This window comes from Crassostrea angulata, chromosome 9 (assembly GCF_025612915.1).
Source record: "Crassostrea angulata isolate pt1a10 chromosome 9, ASM2561291v2, whole genome shotgun sequence".
NCBI lineage: Eukaryota > Metazoa > Mollusca > Bivalvia > Ostreida > Ostreidae > Magallana > Magallana angulata.
This window is the reverse complement of record NC_069119.1, coordinates 25,690,035-25,710,656: the sequence shown is the minus strand read 5'-3', so window position 1 is coordinate 25,710,656 and position 20,622 is coordinate 25,690,035. Positions and strand designations below refer to the sequence as shown.

At 34.9% G+C, this 20,622-nt stretch overlaps 2 protein-coding genes across 2 annotated transcripts; one reads left to right on the top strand and one right to left on the bottom strand.

The window, feature by feature from the left end:
* Positions 1 to 51: 51 nt before the first annotated feature.
* Positions 52 to 18,359, bottom strand: LOC128163070 (ATP-dependent RNA helicase DHX8-like). Its single transcript, XM_052826534.1, has 22 exons — positions 18,163 to 18,359; positions 17,658 to 17,743; positions 17,081 to 17,254; positions 16,203 to 16,384; positions 15,713 to 15,766; positions 14,241 to 14,436; positions 13,698 to 13,796; positions 13,395 to 13,505; positions 11,198 to 11,593; positions 10,678 to 10,825; positions 9,945 to 10,126; positions 9,294 to 9,488; positions 8,895 to 9,080; positions 5,706 to 5,792; positions 5,419 to 5,542; positions 4,813 to 4,994; positions 4,225 to 4,365; positions 3,490 to 3,783; positions 2,999 to 3,127; positions 2,141 to 2,337; positions 1,505 to 1,684; positions 52 to 1,072 (listed from the first exon to the last, which is right to left on the bottom strand). Exons 1-22 carry the CDS (start codon positions 18,254 to 18,256, stop codon positions 835 to 837), a joined length of 3,675 nt encoding a protein of 1,224 aa, XP_052682494.1. The 5' UTR covers positions 18,257 to 18,359; the 3' UTR covers positions 52 to 834.
* Positions 18,345 to 19,460, top strand: LOC128163071 (GTP-binding nuclear protein Ran). Its single transcript, XM_052826535.1, has one exon. The coding sequence runs from the start codon at positions 18,404 to 18,406 to the stop codon at positions 19,043 to 19,045; it is 642 nt and encodes a 213-aa protein (XP_052682495.1). The 5' UTR covers positions 18,345 to 18,403; the 3' UTR covers positions 19,046 to 19,460.
* Positions 19,461 to 20,622: the final 1,162 nt, after the last annotated feature.

The window sequence follows — 20,622 nt, the reverse complement described above, 5'->3', positions numbered from 1 at the left end:
TAAAACTATTTAATCGTGAAAACAATAATAACAAAGAGACAATTATTGGGTTTTCAAAAGCTTTTATTTCACAATGAAAAGTTTATTTTAAAAACTCCCTTTTCAAAAATCATACACTTTCAATTTAAAGGCTACTCTGCAGTAATTTGTGTACAGAATTTCAATTTGAATATTTTTTTAAAGAAAAAAATTACTTCTCCCTAAAAACCTTACCGAATTCCTTACAAGAATTTTCAGTGATTATAACAAACAGAAACATTTATGTATCTGTGGATAAACATACATGCATGTAGAGCCACAGGGAGCACACAAATTCATCTGAGTGAAATACATTTAAATTGTCCATCAATTCCCCCCACTTATATTACATAGAAACGATTGTTTGTTAACAGATAACCATCAAGAATTGGCAAACATGGTAAAAAAAAAAGTACAAGTTTTTCGAAAAACACATCGGGTATGTAGGGTTTACACCCATGGCCAGCACTTTTTTTTTCAAATGTTCTCTAGTACACGTAAAAACATTTTCATTTTTCAAAACTTTCATACAGTAGGTGAATAGGAATTGCATGGGTATAGAGAGATCTCAAATCAAATGCCCATCATATACAATTGTACCAACAGGATAAGTATGTGTATTAACTTTGATCAAGACGCATTGTAATACATGCATAGTTGTACTCATGGTTGTAGACATAAGTCACGTGAACTTGAACACGATTCATTGACCATCACTTGTATCAAAGTAAAAATTCCTTTGAAATGTATACACCTACCTACATGAACAAATACATGTGAAACGTTCAGAAAAAAAACAATAACACAATGATATCCTCAGAAGGTGACTTTTGTGTGAAATTTCTTGAAAGCTCGCGATATTCTCCATGAGTTTGGATCCTCGTATTTGTTGTACAAAGGCTCGATCTTCTGCTGTTTCTTTTGCTTGCTGAGTTTCGTGGGGTCGCTGAAGCGGAAAAATTTTGGGGCAAACTCGACCAGCCACTTTGGATCAATGGCTGTGACTTCTCTCATGTATTCCTTGGTCGTCAGAACGAGTTCATGGTAGATAACCCTGAAAAATATTAGGAAAGTTTTAAAATGAAGAAGAGTGGAAGTTTATTAATTGATGTTTTTTTGATGTACATCTGGATTTAAGAAATGAAAAAAATTTCGATTGAACTTAAAAAGATGTATGCATAACTGTCTATTAAATGCATGTAACACCTACATGTATCTTTACCATCTGGCATAAAAAAAATTGTTTTGATATGAATTTTAATATTTATTATAAAGCAAAAAACATGTATAACAGCTACTTCAATTAGACCAAATATAACAATGATCTGGTTTTATTGTGCAAAAGATGCAACATAGATCAGCAGATGAAGTTATTTCCCTCTTTCAAAAAATTTTGGCTCTAAAAGCTTCAGATGTTTTTGCTGTTGTCAAAACAGTGCTTTAAAATTTCTTTTAACTACAGCTACAATGTACATGTTATACATACCAGTCGGGCTGTCGGTTGAAGAGGGCGCTAGAGGGGTGGATGTAGACCACTTGACTGTCAACGAGTGTCCTATACCCTTCCTGGGGGTCCTTCTTGGCGGCGTTACGGAAAAACCCACTACAGATGGCCTTCTGAACTCTTGCAGTGTTCTTACCACAGCTGACGACATCCAACTTGTGCCTACAGGAAAAGAAAAAGACACACAGTCACAACATGGAGAAAACTTGAATCAAATGAGATTTCTGAACAGAAGATGTGGAAATGTTATTGTTGTAAGAAAAATAGTCTAATTATTAAATACAGTCTGACAAAACTATTTGGATTAACTGTTGTTGAAACAGGTGGTGTGGACATTCTATGCATTGCCAAGCATTTAATCTTTTTAAATCTAAGGGCAACCAATCATAATAGGAGTATCATTCAGAACAGCATTGAACATGTAATCTACAGCTTGCATAATCCAAAAATCTTTATAGAAAACATGGTTAAATTGTTGAAATGAGAAATTTAATGAAAGAACAAGATAATTTACACCAACACCTTTATGGGGGGGAGGGGGACAGAAAATGGGAATGAACATTTAGTGTATCCTTTAGAAAATCAATAAGGAAAACTGGGGACTTGGAATTTTTTTACCTGTCCATAATACCCAACATCTGTTTGCGAACATCTTGGGCCCTTTTAAGAGTTCGAATCTGCACAAAGTTTTCATAGCACCAGGGGCTGGAGAACTTGTTGTTCTTCCACGAGTTGTACACGGCCAGCAACGTGATGTGGTCGCCCTCCGATTGGTGGAACTTGGCCTTCTTCTGGTCCGCTAAGTCTTGCTTGTCCTGTCAACAAATCATTGACGGTTAACAGTGTAATTTTGTACATGTGGTCAAATTTGATGCCAAAATTTAAACATTACAACCTTAAAATTAATATAATTACAACATTTTCAGATCATATACATGTGATCAAAGGGAATATTTTTTAGGACTAACACAAACTGATTTTATCTACTAGAGGTTCAGAATAAAATTCAATGTGAAACTACACGTTAATCACCTACGGTATTAGTGTGGAATCATTTTTATTCGTTTGGGTCAAAGTTCGCGGGTAGCCAATTTTTCCTGGTTCATTGGGAAGTAATTTCACCAGTAGCAAGACTAGTTTTAGTTTGTAAACAAATACTAAACAAAATAATGTTGTTTAATATACGTTCCAGGGGATGCAAGTTCGTGTGCAAGGGTTTCCCTCGAAATCCACCAACATTGCTCCCCCACCAACAAAGATGATTCCTCAGTACCCTGTTTCAGTGTTAACTGATAAATTACAGCACAGTTGCCATTTAAGTCCGAGGTTTTTAACCAGGTGGTTTTACCTCAGGTAAGTTCAGGGTGGGGGTGGAGCCTAAATCCATTAAGGTGTGAAGCACGAGGGAAACACGCTCGCTTGTGTATACATGTCTATATACATGGGGGGGTAAAATGACACATAATTATATTGTACCTTGGGTCTGTAGAAGACATTTTGGACAGACAACATGGAGACAACAGTCAGGATCTCATCACTACAGGCAAGATGGACAGACATGATCAACATCTTGGACAACATGGGCTCCAACGGAAACTCAGCCATCTAAAACCAGAATAAATCAAGATGTTGCATAAATAACTCTATCATAATATCCACGAGTTCCTTTTAATCATGATTTCATTCATTGCTTCTGATAAATTTATAAATTAGGTATTGATATGTCTACGAAATTCATTAAAAATCTGTTTTCTTTTTAAATATCTTGAAGGTACAAATGTTCATGAGCTATACAATCATGTGCATATATTTTTCTTAGATTAAAAAAAAAAAAATCTTGATAATGCAAAGTTCTATCTGTAGAACATTAATATATTTTGCCATTTCAATACAAATACATCTATTAGGAATGAGAGTTATCCATCTTTACAGATGTTAATCCAACAAAATTTTGCTCAGACACCCACCCTCCTTCCAAGCCTAGTCAGAAGACCCTCATCATCTAGGGCACTGAGCGCGTGCAGCTGCTCCATGGCCGAGATCAGCGTCTGCATCGGTGGGGCGTCCATAAAGTCAAAGGACAACAAGTCATTGATCCCCATGGCCTTCAGTGAGAGCACAGTGCTGGCCAGATTCGTGCGCTGGATCTCCGGAACGTTTGTCGGCAGCATCTCGTCTCTGTAAGCACGCTCAGTGTAGAGACGGTAGCATTTTCCAGGGCCCGTTCTGCCTGCCCGCCCAGCTCTCTGTTTGGCCTGTGCCTGTGTTATGTAAAATGTATTCTTAAATTATGATATCTTAATAAAAAACATTGTATTAAGGAGAAAAAATTCTTCTCAATAAGTCTTGTCTACTGAAGCACAAAGTGCATGAAAAGTACATGTATTTTAAGAGATCAATAACATAAAGAAGATTCCTCAATATCAGGCCAAAAAAAATCTTCAGTTTGTCAAGAAAAAGTTTTTCTAAACGTAAAAAATTTTTATAACCCATTTCCCCCCCCCCCCCTTTTTTACATTTACAGAATATTACTGTACACGTATTTAGAACAAAGCCTCCGAATCATGCTGTACCTGAGATATGGGCGTGACAATCAGCTGATCCATAACCTTAATACAACACATTTTTTTTTGTTGCTTTTTTACATTTACAGAATATTACTGTACATGTATTTAGAACAAAGCCTCCGAATCACACTGTACCTGCGATATGGGCGTGACAATCAGCTGATCCATGCCTGTCTTGGAGTTGTACACCTTCTGCTTGACAAATCCTGGATCCACCACATAATAAATTCCATCTATAGTCAGCGAGGTCTCTGCAATGTTTGTGGCTATCACAACCTAAAAATTGAATATTATATGCACATTCACTTGATAAAGTATTCAAACATAACATTTGAAGAGTTAAATGCTGTAACAAAGTATTAAATGTAAAATTTACATGTATCTGTTCTTTATGTGCATGGGAGATTTATTGTTCCTCTTTGATTAATTTCTTACCTTTCTGAATCTAAGAGGAGTAAATCACAACAGACAATTATTATTCTCTCTCTCTCTCTCTCTCTCTCTCTGTTTTTTTTTTTGGTGGAAGGGGGTCAATTAAAACAATTTCTTTCCATTTCTAGATCCAATGGAAGAGAATCACAATAAATGATTATTTTTCTCAGGGAAGGGGTTGCACATTGATACTTTTATATGTAATTCTTTACCACAATGCAAGTGAATTGCTGTTAGCAATTTTTAACTGAGAGGAGGGGGGAAGAGGGTCACTTATAACTAATCAATTACCTTTCTTGACCCAGGGGGTGTTGGCTCAAAGATCCTGGTCTGCATCTCGCTGGGCAGGGCACTGTAGACAGGTAGGATGATCAGCTCGGGGACCTCGGGCCCCAGGGCCTTCATTCTCTCATACAGGGTCTCACAGGCCGTGTCAATCTCCTCTTGACCGGTCAGGAATAGCAGAATGTCACCTACAAGGATACAAAAAGGAGAATTGATATAAAGGGATATAGATCATACAGTATAATAATATTATAGATATATAGGGGGTACAGAAAGGGATATTGATAAATACAGTCACTGTGTTAGAAACTCAGAGACACAATATAGACAACACATCTTCTGTAGAAGTCAATGTTACATTTTACAAATATCAACCTTCCCCTCCATAAAAATTCCCCATTCTCAAAATTTACAGTATAAGCTGTCATTTATTCCACACTCCTCCAAATGAATCAGAGAATTTTTTCATTGAAGTTAATGTGTTTACATTTAGGTAACACACTCATTGTCTCCATCAGGTGTTTACATAATTATGTTTACATTTACATGTTCCATTTACGTTACATACATGTACTTGGTGGCTCCATCTACGTTTACATTTACGTTACGTACCTGGTGGCTCCATCAGATGGATCTGCATGACGGTGATCAGCGAGGCATCCAGGTAGTCAGTCTCCGCCTCCTTGGTGTACAGAACCTCGACGGGGTAGGTACGGCCAGGAATCGTAAAGATCGGCTACAATAAGAGAATTAAATGAGTGTATAAATCGGCTACAACACAATACACAGACTACAGTAAGATAATAGGGATCATAAAGATCATCTATAAAAAATAATTAATTATAGCTCATTTTTAGCCTTTTTCCAGTTCAAATTTCATTTTGAGTGTGCAAACTTACCGCCTCAAAGAAATACTGTGAGAATTTGACGGCATCCAAAGTAGCTGATGTAACTATGAGTTTTAATTCCTTTCGCTTCAGAACAGCCTGTTAAATCAGAAATAAAACATAGGTAATCATAGATTACTAAGCTCACCGAGACGGAGCATCACCCTTATGAGACATCACCTTCATAAGACCACCTTTATCGTTTTATATGAAAATCATACTTTATGATCTTGGATATTCATGGATTCTGTTTTGACAAAATATCGTATATCATCTGATAATTTTTTTTTATGATAATCATATGTTCATATGTTAATCAATACAATGATATAAAATTAAATATTGCATCATGTCATATTTATAATATATATCATATAATACAATAAAATACCATAATAAACAATAATGAGATATGATATTGTAACATATGATATGACATTGTATTGTGTTATACCTTATTGTATTTGATCACATAATACAATATCATAAAATATAATACAATATAGTATTATATTACAATATCATATTATTTAATACATCATAACACTGAAACATGATATTATATTGTATAATATTGTATGGTATTGTATTGAATGACACTGAAACATATTTGATACATTATATGATATTATATCATATAATACAATATAATTTGATTCCAACACTGTATCTTATCAAATGATACAATATTATGTGATAAAGTAAAATATTATAAAATACATTATTATATTATACATATTGTATCATATGACACAATAATATATATTACAATATCATATAATACAATTTCATGTGATATGAAAATATATCATATAAACTAATATCATATCATATAATATCGTATGATACAATATAATATAATATTACAATATCATATAATACAATTTCATGTGATATAATTCTATATTACTGAAACCAATATCATATTATACAATATTGTATGATACCATATTATAGAATATACAATATTGTATCATAGGATACAATATAATATTTTGCAAAATCTTATGTAATTGTATCATGTGATAAAATAATATATTAAAAATACAATATAATATTATACAATATTGTATCATAATATACAATACTATACATAACAATATCATGATACAATATCATATCATAAAATATCAAAAAAATTGATACAATATCATATCGTATCGTATAACTTTTTATAATATAACATATGATATCATATTGTATCATATCAAACAATATTGTTTCATATCATACAATACTATATCATAGGAATCATGTTATATCATTTATCAACAAACACATCTATCTATCAAGCTGGTTTGAGTGAGGTAGGAGATTCCTTTAGCATCCTTGATAATGGAGATCAGGCTCTGCATCTGAAGCAACCTCTGCATTTAATTTATAATAAAGTTAAATCAACTATGCAAGCTATCATCTAAAAAACATGTGACCTGTTCCAAAAAACTAAACCTCATCCAGCATCCGAAACCTATGGCTCAGATTCAGCATTCAAGCCCATCAGGTGCATTGGTATCATAAGACGCATCATCCATGCAAGTTTGGTGAAGTTTGGACCAGTAATAACTAAGATGTCATCATCAGAGGGCACTAGCAATTAAAACCTTAACTTCCTCCAGCATCTGCAACCTATGACTCAGATTCAGCATCCATGCCTGTCAGGTGCATCTGTATCATAAGACACACCATCCATTCAAGTTTGGTGAAGTTAGGACCTGTAATAACTAAGATTTATTTTTTAGCATCCTTGATAATTGAGATCAAGCTCTGCATCTGCATCTACCTCTGCTATTCATTCATATTACAGTTAAATCAACTATGCAAGTTTGAAATAGTACTATCATCTATTAAACATGTGACCTGTTCCTAAAAACTTAACTTTATCCAGCATCCGAAACCAGACTCGGCATTCAAGCCTGTCAGGTGCATCAGTATCATAAGACACACCATCTATGGAAGTCTGGTGAAGTAAGGACAAGTAATAACTAAGATATCATCATCAGAGGGCACCTATTTCAAAAACTTTATTTAACCAGCTCTTAAAACCTTAACCTCCTCCAGCATCCGAAACCTATTGCTCAGATTCAGCATTCAAGCTTGTCAGGTGCATCAGTATCATAAGACGCACCATCCATACAAGTTTGGTGAAGTTTGGACCAGCAGTAACTAAGATATAATCATCAGAGGGCACCTGCAACAAAAACTTTAACCAGCTCTAAAAACCTTAACCTCATCCAGCATCCGAAACCTATTGCTCAGATTCAGCATTCAAGCTTGTCAGGTGCATCAGTATCATAAGACACATCATCCATACAAGTTTGGTGAAGTTAGGACCAGTAGTAACTTAGATATTGCTATCAATGGGCACCCGCAACAAAAACTTTAACCTGCTCCAAAAACCTTAACCTCCTCCAGCATCCGAAACATATAGCTCAGATTCAGCACTCAAGCCTGTCTGGTGCATCAGTATCATAAGGCACACTATCCATGCAAGTTTGGTGAAGTACGGACCAGCAGTAACTAAGATATTGCTATCAAAGGGCACCTGCCACAAAAAACATTAACCTGGTCCAACAACCTTAACCTCCTCCAGCATCTGAAATTTAGGACCCAGATTCAGCATCCAAGTCTTTCAAGTCCATAAGTAGGTCCAGATGCATCATCCATGCAAGTTTGGTGAAGATAGGACAAGTAATAGCTTAGATACAGGACCTGCAACAAAAACTTTAACCAGGTCCGGACGCCGACGCCGACGCCGAGGGTATAGCATAAGCTCTCCTTGACTTCGTCTTGGTGAGCTAAAAAAAGATTTTTATAGTGTTGCTTTTCTAAAAATTCAACAATAATTTCAAAATCTTTCAATTATTGAATGACCTTCAAAAGTAGTAAAATTATCAAGACATTTTGTGAGATAAATTTAATGTACATTATACATTTCTATTGTAGAAATAATTTGTACTATAATATCCAGTAATTTTCACTTCAATATTTTCAATATCTTTTTTTTTTAAACTTTAAAAATGTACTAAAACAACGGGCAGAAATAAGATTGGTAAATGTATGCTTTGTAAAAATAACGATGTATTTAGATTAAATAAATATTAACAGGTTTACCTCATTTTTCAAGAATTTGGTATCAAGCGACAAGGATACACAGTATATATATACTATTTTATTAATTTTCTCAAGAATCTAATTCCATACCGTCTTGAGAAGTCCGAACAGGACGTCAGTGTGAATGGTTCGTTCGTGGGCCTCGTCCAACATGATGATGCTGTACTGCGTAAGGTCCCCGTCAATCAGACACTCCCTCAGCATCATACCGTCTGTCATGTACTTTATCTTCGTCTCCGGGCTCGTACAGTCCTCAAAACGAATCGTGTAACCGACCTGTCATATGATAAAAGAAACATGTGACGAAACTTCATTGTTATTTTTTTGTGCTTTAATTTTAAATTTATTTTAAACTTGAAATTGAGTTATTTTCATTTTCAATATGGCAATAAAATATATCAATGTGGCCGAATTCAATCAAATGCTGCAGTGCCCGAGAACCAATACATTTAATTTTTTGGCCTATAAATAATTTTCACCCAAATTTACCTCTTGACCGAGACGACATCCAAACTCTTCCGACACTCTTTTTGCCACCGACATGGCGGCGACACGACGCGGCTGAGTGCAGCCGATTTTTCCTGTCGTGGTGTAACCAGCCTCGGCCAGATACTGGGTGATCTGAGTTGTCTTTCCTGAGCCAGTCTCCCCGATGACTATCAGAATCTGATTGTCTGTTACAGCCTACAATAAAATGAACAGAAATGGATATTATCATAGTATTATTAAGTAACAGATTTCATGTGCATCAGACAGTATGCAAAATGAGCACTAGTAAGAGTAAATCTGAAAAGGGTGCTTGGGATTCTTGCAATTGTACATACTAATAGATATTTACTTTTCACATTTAATTAAGACTTAAATTTTACAGAAGACAGTTGTATTACATGGACAAATGGACATAACTCTATACAGTAAAACACGGTTATAGCGAACACGCTTATAATGAATTGACGCTTATAGCGAAGTGAATTTTATTCCAGAAGTCTCTATTTCATGTTGTAAACTTGACAGATATAACGAATTACGCTTATAATGAAGTAATATTGCCCGTCCCTGGGACTTCGTTATAAGCGTGTTTTACTGTACATATATCAATGACATGAACTGTATTACATGCATGAAGGGGCTAATCCATACCTTCACCAGTTCATCCTTGAGTTTGTAGATGGGGAGACCCTGTCTCTGCTCCAGGAGGGATTTCTTCTCCTTCCTTCCATAGGACGCCTTCTGACCCCCTGTAATGTGCTTCTTCCACTCTGGGACGTCCGCTGGGGGCATGCCAGCACCCCGGACCTGGGCTGCAAACTTTCTGTCTCCTCCTATAAAAACCAAGTAGGATTTTAACATAGAGATTTCATAAGCCTTACCTTCCTGTGGGATCTATTAACACATGTATAAATCAAGTACCAGTAAATCAGGCTTTTAAAAGCTGTTATAGAAAACAAAAGTACAAGCATTGATTTTGAAATGCTCATCATAAAAGGGGTTCAAATACTAAAATTTATTAAATAACAATTATATGGAGTTGAAATATTTTCATCATTTAACAACAAATGCCCAACATTTTATAGAGAAAGGGAAAGGGAAAGGTTTGTGACTAAATAAATAAATAAATTTATGAAAGATTAGTTTCTACTTACTGGACAGAGTATCCAAATTTTGTCAAATGCTGTTAAATTGATAAATTCAACTGCCATAAGGTGAGTAACTTTTTTTCCCCCCAATTAGAAAAAAGATTTACTCCCCTTTTTCAAATTTTGCATTAGAAATAAAAATGCTGCATTACACTTTCCAATTTTTCTAACAGAAAACCCCCCAAAAAACATTTCTCTTGATTCTTAATTCTTCATTTTGTTTTATGGATCTGTACCTTCCGGCATGGGATCAATCCAGTCCTTGTTGACACCAGAGGGCACTGAGTTCATCTCGGCCTCTCTTTGGGCCTGCTTCAGCTCTCGTCGCTCCTTCTGTAAGGCGTTTTGCATCATGGCCGCTTGAGACAGAGATCCATCTGGATTCTGATGTGCAAAAAAAATTTCAGTTGTAGTAGTTTTTTGGCCCCAAAAATTTTGGAAAATTTCCAAAATGAAAAGGAAAACGAGTTTTCAAGGAAAATAAACATTAAGTTGTTTCTGAGTTTCCCATTATTGTAAATGACATGACTACCAAATGAATACACAAATTAGAGAAAAACCATATATTAAATATTTTGATCTATAACAGGGAAATGTTGCACTCTCTAAGTGCAGATATAAATACACCTGCAATTGATACATCATCAAGTTAATGTTAAGTAGAGCAACTGTAAGAAAGTTTACACAATAGACTTTTGAAATGCACAGTATTCCATGATGAAGTTCCTTATTTACCCTTATAACTATTTTACATACCTTTACAATTTTGACAGGACTGAGATCCACGCCCACTCGTCCGTGACCTGTCAAAAATGGTGGCTCTTCCTCCTTCAGCTCGATTTCAATGTCCTCGTCGGAATCGTCCTCCCTCACAATGAGTCCCGACTCCTCATCAAAGTCTGGGAGCTCCGATTTGTCAATGACGTTTGCGGCGATCATCTGTTGAATTTCGAACCTCTCGGGCGAGGACATGCGTTGATACCGCCGCTTTTTCTCGCTGGCATCGTCGATGTCTGGCACATGCTCTACTAGGGGCATTGACGAGGGCCGGTCAGGATTTCTGGCCTCCACCTGATTGTTGTGAATCTCCCCGCCCACCAGCGTCTTTGTCTTCGACGGATTCAGATCCTCCCCAGTTTCTTGATCGACATCCTAGTTATGTAGAGTGAATATCAGAACTAGTCATTTTAAAAACCATGATCAATGCCCTAAATGCGAAAGAGTATTTTGTTAGAATTGGATATTAAACAAGAGGCCCATGGGCCACATCGCTCACCTGAGGAACAATAGGTATGATAAAATCAGCTTAATGGACTCATAATACAAACTATCTGGACAATGTACAATAATACATGTAGATCCTGTATAAATAAAATCCATTTTTCCCCCTGGATATTCTTATGTTTATAATCATTAGTCCTTTTTCTAACAGGCTGATTTTATAGTCATATCACATTTTGAGTATTGCAGTTCTCAAAAAATTTCTTAATAATTGTTTATATATGGGATATAAAGCTACATCAAACTCTGAACCTTCTTGTGAGGCCAAAGAATTGTCCTGGAGCCAAAGTCTTAACAATTATAAAGAATCATCTGGCTGATTAGTTTCTGAGAAGATCTTAAAAGATTTACTCTATATATTCCTATGTAAAACTTTAACACCCCCCCCCCCCCCACAATGTGGCCCCATCCTACCCCCGGGGTCATGATTTTCACAACTTTGAATCTACACTTCCACACAAGTTTCAGCTTTCCTGGCTGATTAGTTTCTGAGAAGAAGATTTTTAAAGATTTACTCTATATAATCCTATGTAAAACTTTGACCCCCAATTGTGGCCCAAGCCTACCCCCCGGGGGTCATGATTTTCACAACTTTGAATCTACACAACCTGAGGATGCTACCACACAAGTTTCAGCTTTCCTGGCTGATGAGTTTCTGAGAAGAAGATTTTTAAAGATTTACTCTATATATTCCTATGTAAAACTTCGACCCCCCAATTGTGGTCCAAGCCTACCCCCGGGGGTCATGATTTTCACAACTTTGAATCTACACTACCTGAGGATGCTTCCACACAAGTTTCAGCTTTCCTGGCTGATTAGTTTCTGAGAAGAAGATTTTTAAAGATTTACTCTTTATATTCCTATGTAAAACTTCGACTCCCCAATTGTAGCCCAAGCCTACCCCCGGGGGTCATGATTTTCACAACTTTGAATCTACACAACCTGAGGATGCTACCACACAAGTTTCAGATTTCCTGGCTTTATGGTTCTTGAGAAGAAGATTTTTGAAAAATTCTCAAAATTTTTCATTAATTTCTAATTATCTCCCCTTGAAAACAGGTGTGACCCTTAATTTTCACAACTTTGAATCCCCTTTGCCTAAGGATAATTTGTGCCAAGTTTGGTTGAAATTGGCCCAGTAGTTCTTGAGAAGATGTTGAAAATGTGAAAAGTTTACGGACAGACTGACGGACGGATGGACGACAGACAAAATGTGATCAGAATAGCTCACTTGAGCTTTCAGCTCAGGTGAGCTAAAAATCATGTAAACGATCCATAATATCAGGAGTTTCTATCAAAATTTAAAATTTTTTTTAAAAAATCATGATTAAAAAAATAAGTAGAAAATTTGCTTATAAGAAAGTTGTTTGAACATGGAAATGAGGGATTTTTCATATCCATGAAAGAAAGTGTTGAAGTATGAGATACATGTACATGTATAGGGGAAAAGTTAAAATTTTCTTATAATTCTTTATGTGAATGTTTTTTATATGCAAGTTGTCCTGAATTAAATCTTCAAATAATCTTGCATACATGTATAATGTATTCATAAAATTTAATTTTTTGAGATAATTTCAACCTCTGAATAGATGATGTACACTAACTGTTTTTAAATGAGAACATACATGTATTTTGAAATGCTGAATTCATTAAGTATGCCTTACATCCTTACCTTCAATGACAGACTAATCTTCTGTCCAGTGAAGGACAACACTTTGACCTTGACCTTTTGACCTCTTTGAACAACATCACTGACATTGGTGACCCTACCCTCTCTCCTCAACTGTAAAACAATTCAACAAAAATGTAAATATACTGTAGGTATTGTTTCCCTACAATTCAGATTTATTTTCTTTATGTCCTTTAAATATTAATGTATGTGGCTGTATTATGAGTGTTTCAGGAAAAAAACACTGACTGTTTTAAAGTTTAAAAATTTCAAATTCTCTCTCTCTCTTCTCTCTCTCTTTCTTACCTGCGATATGTGAACAAGACCTTCCCATTTCTTTCGAAGTCCTTCTAACTGAACGAAACACCCAAACTGCATGAGTGTGTTTACCCGGCCATTGTAAATCTACCAAAGACAAAAGAACCAATAGAAATCCACCTTACATTGTCTGTAATGATATTGATCACATTTTCATCACTATTTGTTTACAATGATTTTGTGCTTGAGTTGATAATTGTAATCAAATGTTCATCCAAGTCAAACTGACAATTATTTTCATCATGATTGAGGAGCGTTAAGCATGAAGTTAAGCATCGTAAACCCATTGATTTAAGTTAATCCATATGAAAACATAAAATACATGTATATTCTTTTTAGATTTAATGTTGGAAAGCTGCCTCTGCTAAATGCCCTTCATTTAAGATGCATTAAAATAGGCACAACCATTTCAATATGCCAATTAAAATCCTTGCTAACTTGTAGAAAAGTCATTTTCCATATCGCAGTTGCTAAATATGATATGTTTCGAGTAATCATCAAGGTCATGGAGAGGTTTGGTTATCGACTTACCCTCCCGATGTCTGGGTCCATTGGCAGTTCCTCTCGATCTTTTCCCCTCCATTTTTTCTTGTCCTTGTCGCGACTGCGGCTCCTTGATCTTCGTCTGCGTCTGTCGTCTCTGTCTCGTGACCTTGACCTATTTCTTCGTCTGTCTCGATCTCGACTCCGTGTCCTTGACCTATCTCGAGATCTACTCCTTCTCCTCCTTTTGAAACAAAAAGGAAAAAATGCAGGTTAATTCGAGATACACATGTATGTATACACATATGAACATGTATTTTTAAATCCACAATATGAGAATACAGTATATATGGTATACAAGATATCAACCAACCATTAAAAGAACTATTTTTTAAGCACATACATGTACAATATTTTAGAAGTTTGCCCTTTGGTCTGTTTTGCAATAAATGTATCCTTCTTATTTGGCAGTGTTGAATCCATGTGAATTTATCAATTTTATCCATGTTGCCTAGTTATACAACCTGTCTTTTTTCTTTTTTTCTTACAGAAAATGCAAGACCATTATTTGCATTAAGATAGTTTAATTGACTATTTACAGCATTTCTTTCTGTGCGAACGATTTGTGTCCTTATCAGACTGGTTTGAAGACTCAATTTCTGACACATATCTTAGTCAACATAGATTCCATAGATACTACATGTTGTGTTAGCAACTGTTTGCTAGTCAATAACACAGTAAAGGGTCTTTAAAATGTGATGGAAAATGTTCATTCTTGTGCAAGAGTTCATAATTATACATAGTATTTGTTTGCAAGAAAAGAAAGATCTCTAACTTTTTATTTCAATACTCAGATTCGAGAGCCAAACTTTCAATCTTAGACAGGGTCATATCATTATCAATTCAGTTTTTATTTTTTTTTTAAATTAATGTCAATAAATATTCTCCCATAACATTAATCTACCAAACAGGACTCTCACCCCCCCCCCTTTTTTTGTACAGGGAACTGAACGTTTAAAATTGGGGGAAATTGGCTACACATGTATACATATTGGGTATGTAGGGGAAATAATTACATGTCCAAAATTCTTCACATTTTGGGTCATCAATATTTTTTCTTAATAAACTTTATTTACGTTTTTTTTTAACAAAGATAACTGAGAGGTAGGTTGAGATGTTATCTAACCATATCAATGTTCTTAATTTTGAGAGTTTATAGAGTTTTGGACAGGGGCTTTTCAAAGGCCATGGTTCCAAACTATGGTTACTTAGCCTTTCCTAATCATTCGACATTACTTACTGTAGATTCCTTATTTTACGCGAGTACTTAATTCAGCGACTCATCGGTTTCCCATCAAATCGCGAGAACATAAAATCGCGAATCTCGAAATTTTATCAAAGTTTCATGTAGTTTACATATGTCTGAAAATTAAAAGCGAGATTTTAAAATTGGCGAGGCTGGCTTCTCGAGATTTTACGTGGATATTATTTCCTCATGTTTAACTAGGAATTTACAGTACCTCCTATCTTTCTCTCTACTGCGACTCCTGTCCCTTCTTCTTTCTCTCTCCCTACTAATAAAGAAAACAGACATGAACTCTCTTGGAATTTTTTGGTACACAGTGACCTTATGTATGTAGAATGTAACACATACAAAGATATAATTATGGTGCATAGTAATATAATTCTGTCTATAAAGTTTGACACTTCTGGAAACCAACAAAAAAAAAAGCCCACATAATTTAACAAAATTGCATGAACACATATATATTTCATCAGTTTGTAGTTTAACAATCAATGATAAGACATATTTGTAATGTGTATACAAAAATTATACTGTCCATTCCCTAAATGAATAAATAAAAAAAATTGGTTTTATTTTTTAACTTCCAATTTTTAGCATGGACACATTTGCAATTTATTTCTGGCATTAATTTTTTAATAACTGGATTTTTTTTAAACAACTCGTTTTCAAAATGGAAAGATTTTTGAATTTTTTCTCCAACTTACTTTTTTTCTTGGGGCGGAGGGGCATTCTTCAAAGCTTCAAGTTCATTCATCATATCAACAGCAATGTCAGTGTCTCCTTTCTCTGCTTTGATTGGCCCATCTTCATTTATTCTCTCTGTTTTGATTGGCTGGGAGGTTTCTGTTTTAATTGGTTTTTCTTCATCTTCATCTGCTAACATGTCCTGTTTAAACAATGGATGAAGAACAGTTAACTATATGCAAGAGACCAGACTAAATATGTAAGTACTTAAAATAGATTGACTAAGGGGGATCTGTTGGTTTAAGTAAATTTAAAAAAAATGTAAATCCACAGTTGTTCCTGGGGCCAATTTTTGTGGATTGATACTTTTTTGCTCATTCGTGGAGATGTAATTTCGTGGATGCATCAGTTACTGTTTCAGTAACAAAGAAAACTCTTTCTAAAATTGTATTTGTTGAGGATTATAATTTGTGGGGGAGGGCTACCCACGAATACCACAGATTGAGCCACCACAAATTCTACTGATTCCACAATATCTCCCCCCCCCCTTGTAATTTAAATTTTTTTTTATTTATCCATATCAAATTATCACATACATGGGTAAAAATGTTATTTGAAAATGAAATTACAAATAAAATACCATTATAGACCTATATGCATTATGAATATCTCAATTTAAAAGCTGAAAAAATATTTTTATTACTGTATATAGGGTCAATTGAATGATTAGTATGGTAATACATCTACTTTTCAAACATTTAATCATTTAATTACATGTATGAACAAAGGTGCCCAAAAATCTTTCCTTCTTTGAAAGACTTCCCCCTTCCTTTTCATATCAATTTCTAAAAAAACAAACACTATTTCTATTCAGTATGAATAGACACATTCAGCCTACCCTGATTTTGGGGTCATCAGCTATGGCTAGTCCAGGGAACAGCTTCTTTTTTATTTCTATGTCGCTTTTCAGTGTCTCCATGTCAATTTCTTCTTCTTTCTTCAGTTTGACCTCTGCTTTTGGTTTGGGTTTCATTTTTTGGATCAGTCTGAGTAAATTGGCAACAAGGGAATCCTGTATTTGATAAAAAGAAGAAAACAAATTTAACAAAGTTTTTAAAACTCAATTAAGAAAAATATTTTCAAGTCTGTGTTTGAAAACTAAAATACTTATCATTTATTCTGTAGGAATGAATGGTATAGTACAAGAAAAAAAAACCATTAACAAAGAAGTTTAAATCAAATGTCTAATATTGCCTGAGAATTGTCTTGAATTCTAATACAATGCAAATCAATTCAAATTCAATTTTAAATGTGAAGAATTTGGGGGGGGGGGGGGGTAAAAGAGGTAAAATGTTTAAAGAAAAGAGGGGTGTTTAGCTATTGAAATAAGGGGCCTAAATTTGGTGCCACAGGACACCACGTGGTATACTATCCCTGTATTAATTAAAACAAATCGATCCTTTTCAAGTTCATACCGCAAATTCTGCACCATTTTCATCCAAGGCTTTCTTGAATTTCTCAAACGTATCATTCTTCTCAGCAAGATGAATAATAAACTCAGCTGAAATAAAATTAATATGATGTGTAAATCAGTTATTTAGCTATTTTAAGTTCACATGAATTATATTGCAGTATCACTGGTCATATTGTCATGTAGGTGTTAAAAAAATAAAACACTCTATTGACATTTACGAATTGTTCATACAAAAACATTAATCAGCTGATGAAGGAGAAATACACGTGTTGGGTGGAATTATTTGGTAAGTAGGCTAGCGATATTATATAACACGTAAAAAAAATCCTTCATAAGCGAGAAATGGCTTAAAGTCTATTTTAGGTGGCACGCGTAATATTTGTCTACCTAAAATTAGATCTTAGATATATAAACCAAGCTGGTTCTAATCAGTAGTAACTGGATGCAAGAAAAATTGCACCATCACATCATTTTAGAGAAAATTCGAGTAACAAATGTATATCTACCCAAATCCTTATCATTCAGACCCAAATGATTTTCAAGTTCTGTACAGACTTTAGAAACAAGTGAGAGATATTCTAGCTTTTGCAGCTCATCCATTCTTGGATTTTGAGACCGATGTTTACGCCGGAAGTACGTTTTCCTACCACGCAATGATCGTGCGCATTGCAATTTTTCTAACTCCGCATTTAAAAGAGCTAAGTTCTTGGCAGGCGCGCCATTTTGCTATACCACACCGGGTTCACAATGGCTGATCAAATTCCTACATTTAAACTTGTTTTGGTTGGAGATGGTGGTGTTGGAAAGACAACATTCGTCAAACGACACGTAACAGGAGAATTTGAGAAGAAGTACGTCGCTACACTCGGCGTGGAGGTCCATCCCTTGAAATTCCACACAACTCGTGGTGAGATCATTTTCAACGTGTGGGATACTGCCGGACAGGAGAAATTTGGCGGACTCAGAGATGGGTATTACATTCAAGGACAGTGCGCCATCATTATGTTTGATGTCACCTCTCGTGTGACATACAAGAATGTACCCAACTGGCATAGAGATTTGGTCCGCGTGTGTGAAAACATCCCCATTGTATTGTGTGGAAACAAAGTAGATATCAAAGATCGTAAAGTAAAGGCCAAAGCCATCGTGTTTCATCGAAAAAAGAACCTGCAGTACTACGACATAAGCGCAAAGAGCAACTACAACTTCGAGAAACCTTTCCTTTGGTTGGCCAGAAAACTGGTTGGAGATGCTAATCTGGAATTCGTTGCCATGCCTGCCCTTGCACCACCAGACATAAAGATGGACCCAAATCTTGCTGCGCAGTATGAACAAGAATTACAGGCTGCAGTGGAAGTTGCACTCCCAGATGATGACGACGATTTATAACTTTTTAAAACGGACAAAATTTCTGCCTTCCCATGATATTTATTCAAATTCATCAATGGATACGTGACTTTTTGATTATAGAATATTTTGTCTTTAAAACACCTGCATAATTACTATACCTCATGCTTGAACTGCTCATACTGACATAGTTATGAACCATAGACAAGCCGGGAAAGCATATAATTATTCTCCAAAAAAGGGAAACAATTTGCCAGTGTACATCATAAGTGGGTTTATTTTCTTTTAGAGCTCTTATTTTACAAGAGACGATGGACACATTCACAAACATTCGAAAAAGAGACTTTGAATATTGAAAACTTGATATTTTATTTAAAAAATCATTTTTTGTTATACGACAGATATGTTTGTATTTGTGTCATCTGTAAACAAATAAATTGTTAAAATTAACAAAAAATGTTTGTTTCATACAGAATCTAATAATAATGAAAGAGTCGAAGATATACTGAAGGAAGCCAAGATAGGCATAAAAATTGCAGGTTAAATGCACAATTCTTAAAATTAAATTGTCATGTTCTTAGGATATAGAATACTTGAAACTTTAATTTGAATACAAGGTCAATATCCTTACCAAGTGTGTTTGGATATATAAGATTGATGGGTTTTCAGGAGATGCAAATTCTCAAACAAATGCCCGAAGTCTTCGAAAATTCTGTGTATTAAAAGTGCATCCATTTAACGAAGATGATGTGTCTTATTTCAAAATGATAGTTAATAATTATGAATCAACTACTAATTTAATTTGCTGGTGAAGAACGAAAATAAGATATATGCATTTACAGTTGATCATTGGAAGTTTCTTAATCGTTTTCACACGTCCGATTATTACGTTTGTATTTAAGTTATTCGTAAATAATTTAAAATTAACATTAAAAATAAGAAAGTATTTGGTAGTTTAAAAGCTTGAGTGTAAATAGATTAAAGGTGTGAATACTGTATACTTAAGGGTAGATGAGAGCGGAAACAATTCTCACCAGAAGAAACAAAGGGGTTGTTAACTCGGCGGGGGATTTATTAACGCGTTATTAACAAAAGCAATCGCCCTACATGTGACTATATATATCTCTGGTTGTTTAACACCGCGACTGTTAGTGTAATAGATTCGTTATAATAAATAAATTACACAACATGTAAAGCTGATAATTACATAATTCACACGAAAAGTAATTGTGCGCGCATCTCACCATCATGTGTGATTCGCACTTGCCTGAGTGTGAAGATATGCCTACATGTACATAGTTGCATGTCTTATTGTACGCCGGCAGTCGCAGTTCTATTCATTTCAAATCGTGTGATGAATTATATAATGTTAAATGTAATGAGAATATCCGTAGATTGATAAAAGGATATATATATATATATATATATATAAGCCTGACTTTATAAGCTTAAAGAAATTAAAAATAAAAACCTGAAATCATTCGGTGGCAATTTTTTACCCTCTTCAAAAATGTTGCATGATTTACAAGATTCAAACTTACTTTTCACATTGAATTTCTTGTATTAACCATGTAAACCTTTTTACTGTCCAAAGGCAGTTCTATAGAAGGCGCGGATAG

What these genes read in the sequence shown, in the direction of transcription:
- LOC128163070 (XM_052826534.1), bottom strand. Translation starts at nt 18,256, where the DNA reads ATGGATGAGCTGCAAAAGCTAGAATATCTCTCACTTGTTTCTAAAGTC. An exon ending in TCTGAATGATAAGGATTTGG is followed by an intron (nt 17,744 to 18,162) that starts GTAGATATACAT and finishes ATTTTATTTCAG; the next exon opens with CTGAGTTTATTATTCATCTT. An exon ending in TGTTCGGACTTCTCAAGACG is followed by an intron (nt 5,793 to 8,894) that starts GTATGGAATTAG and finishes CTGATTTAACAG; the next exon opens with GCTGTTCTGAAGCGAAAGGA.
- LOC128163071 (XM_052826535.1), top strand. Translation starts at nt 18,404, where the DNA reads ATGGCTGATCAAATTCCTACATTTAAACTTGTTTTGGTTGGAGATGGT.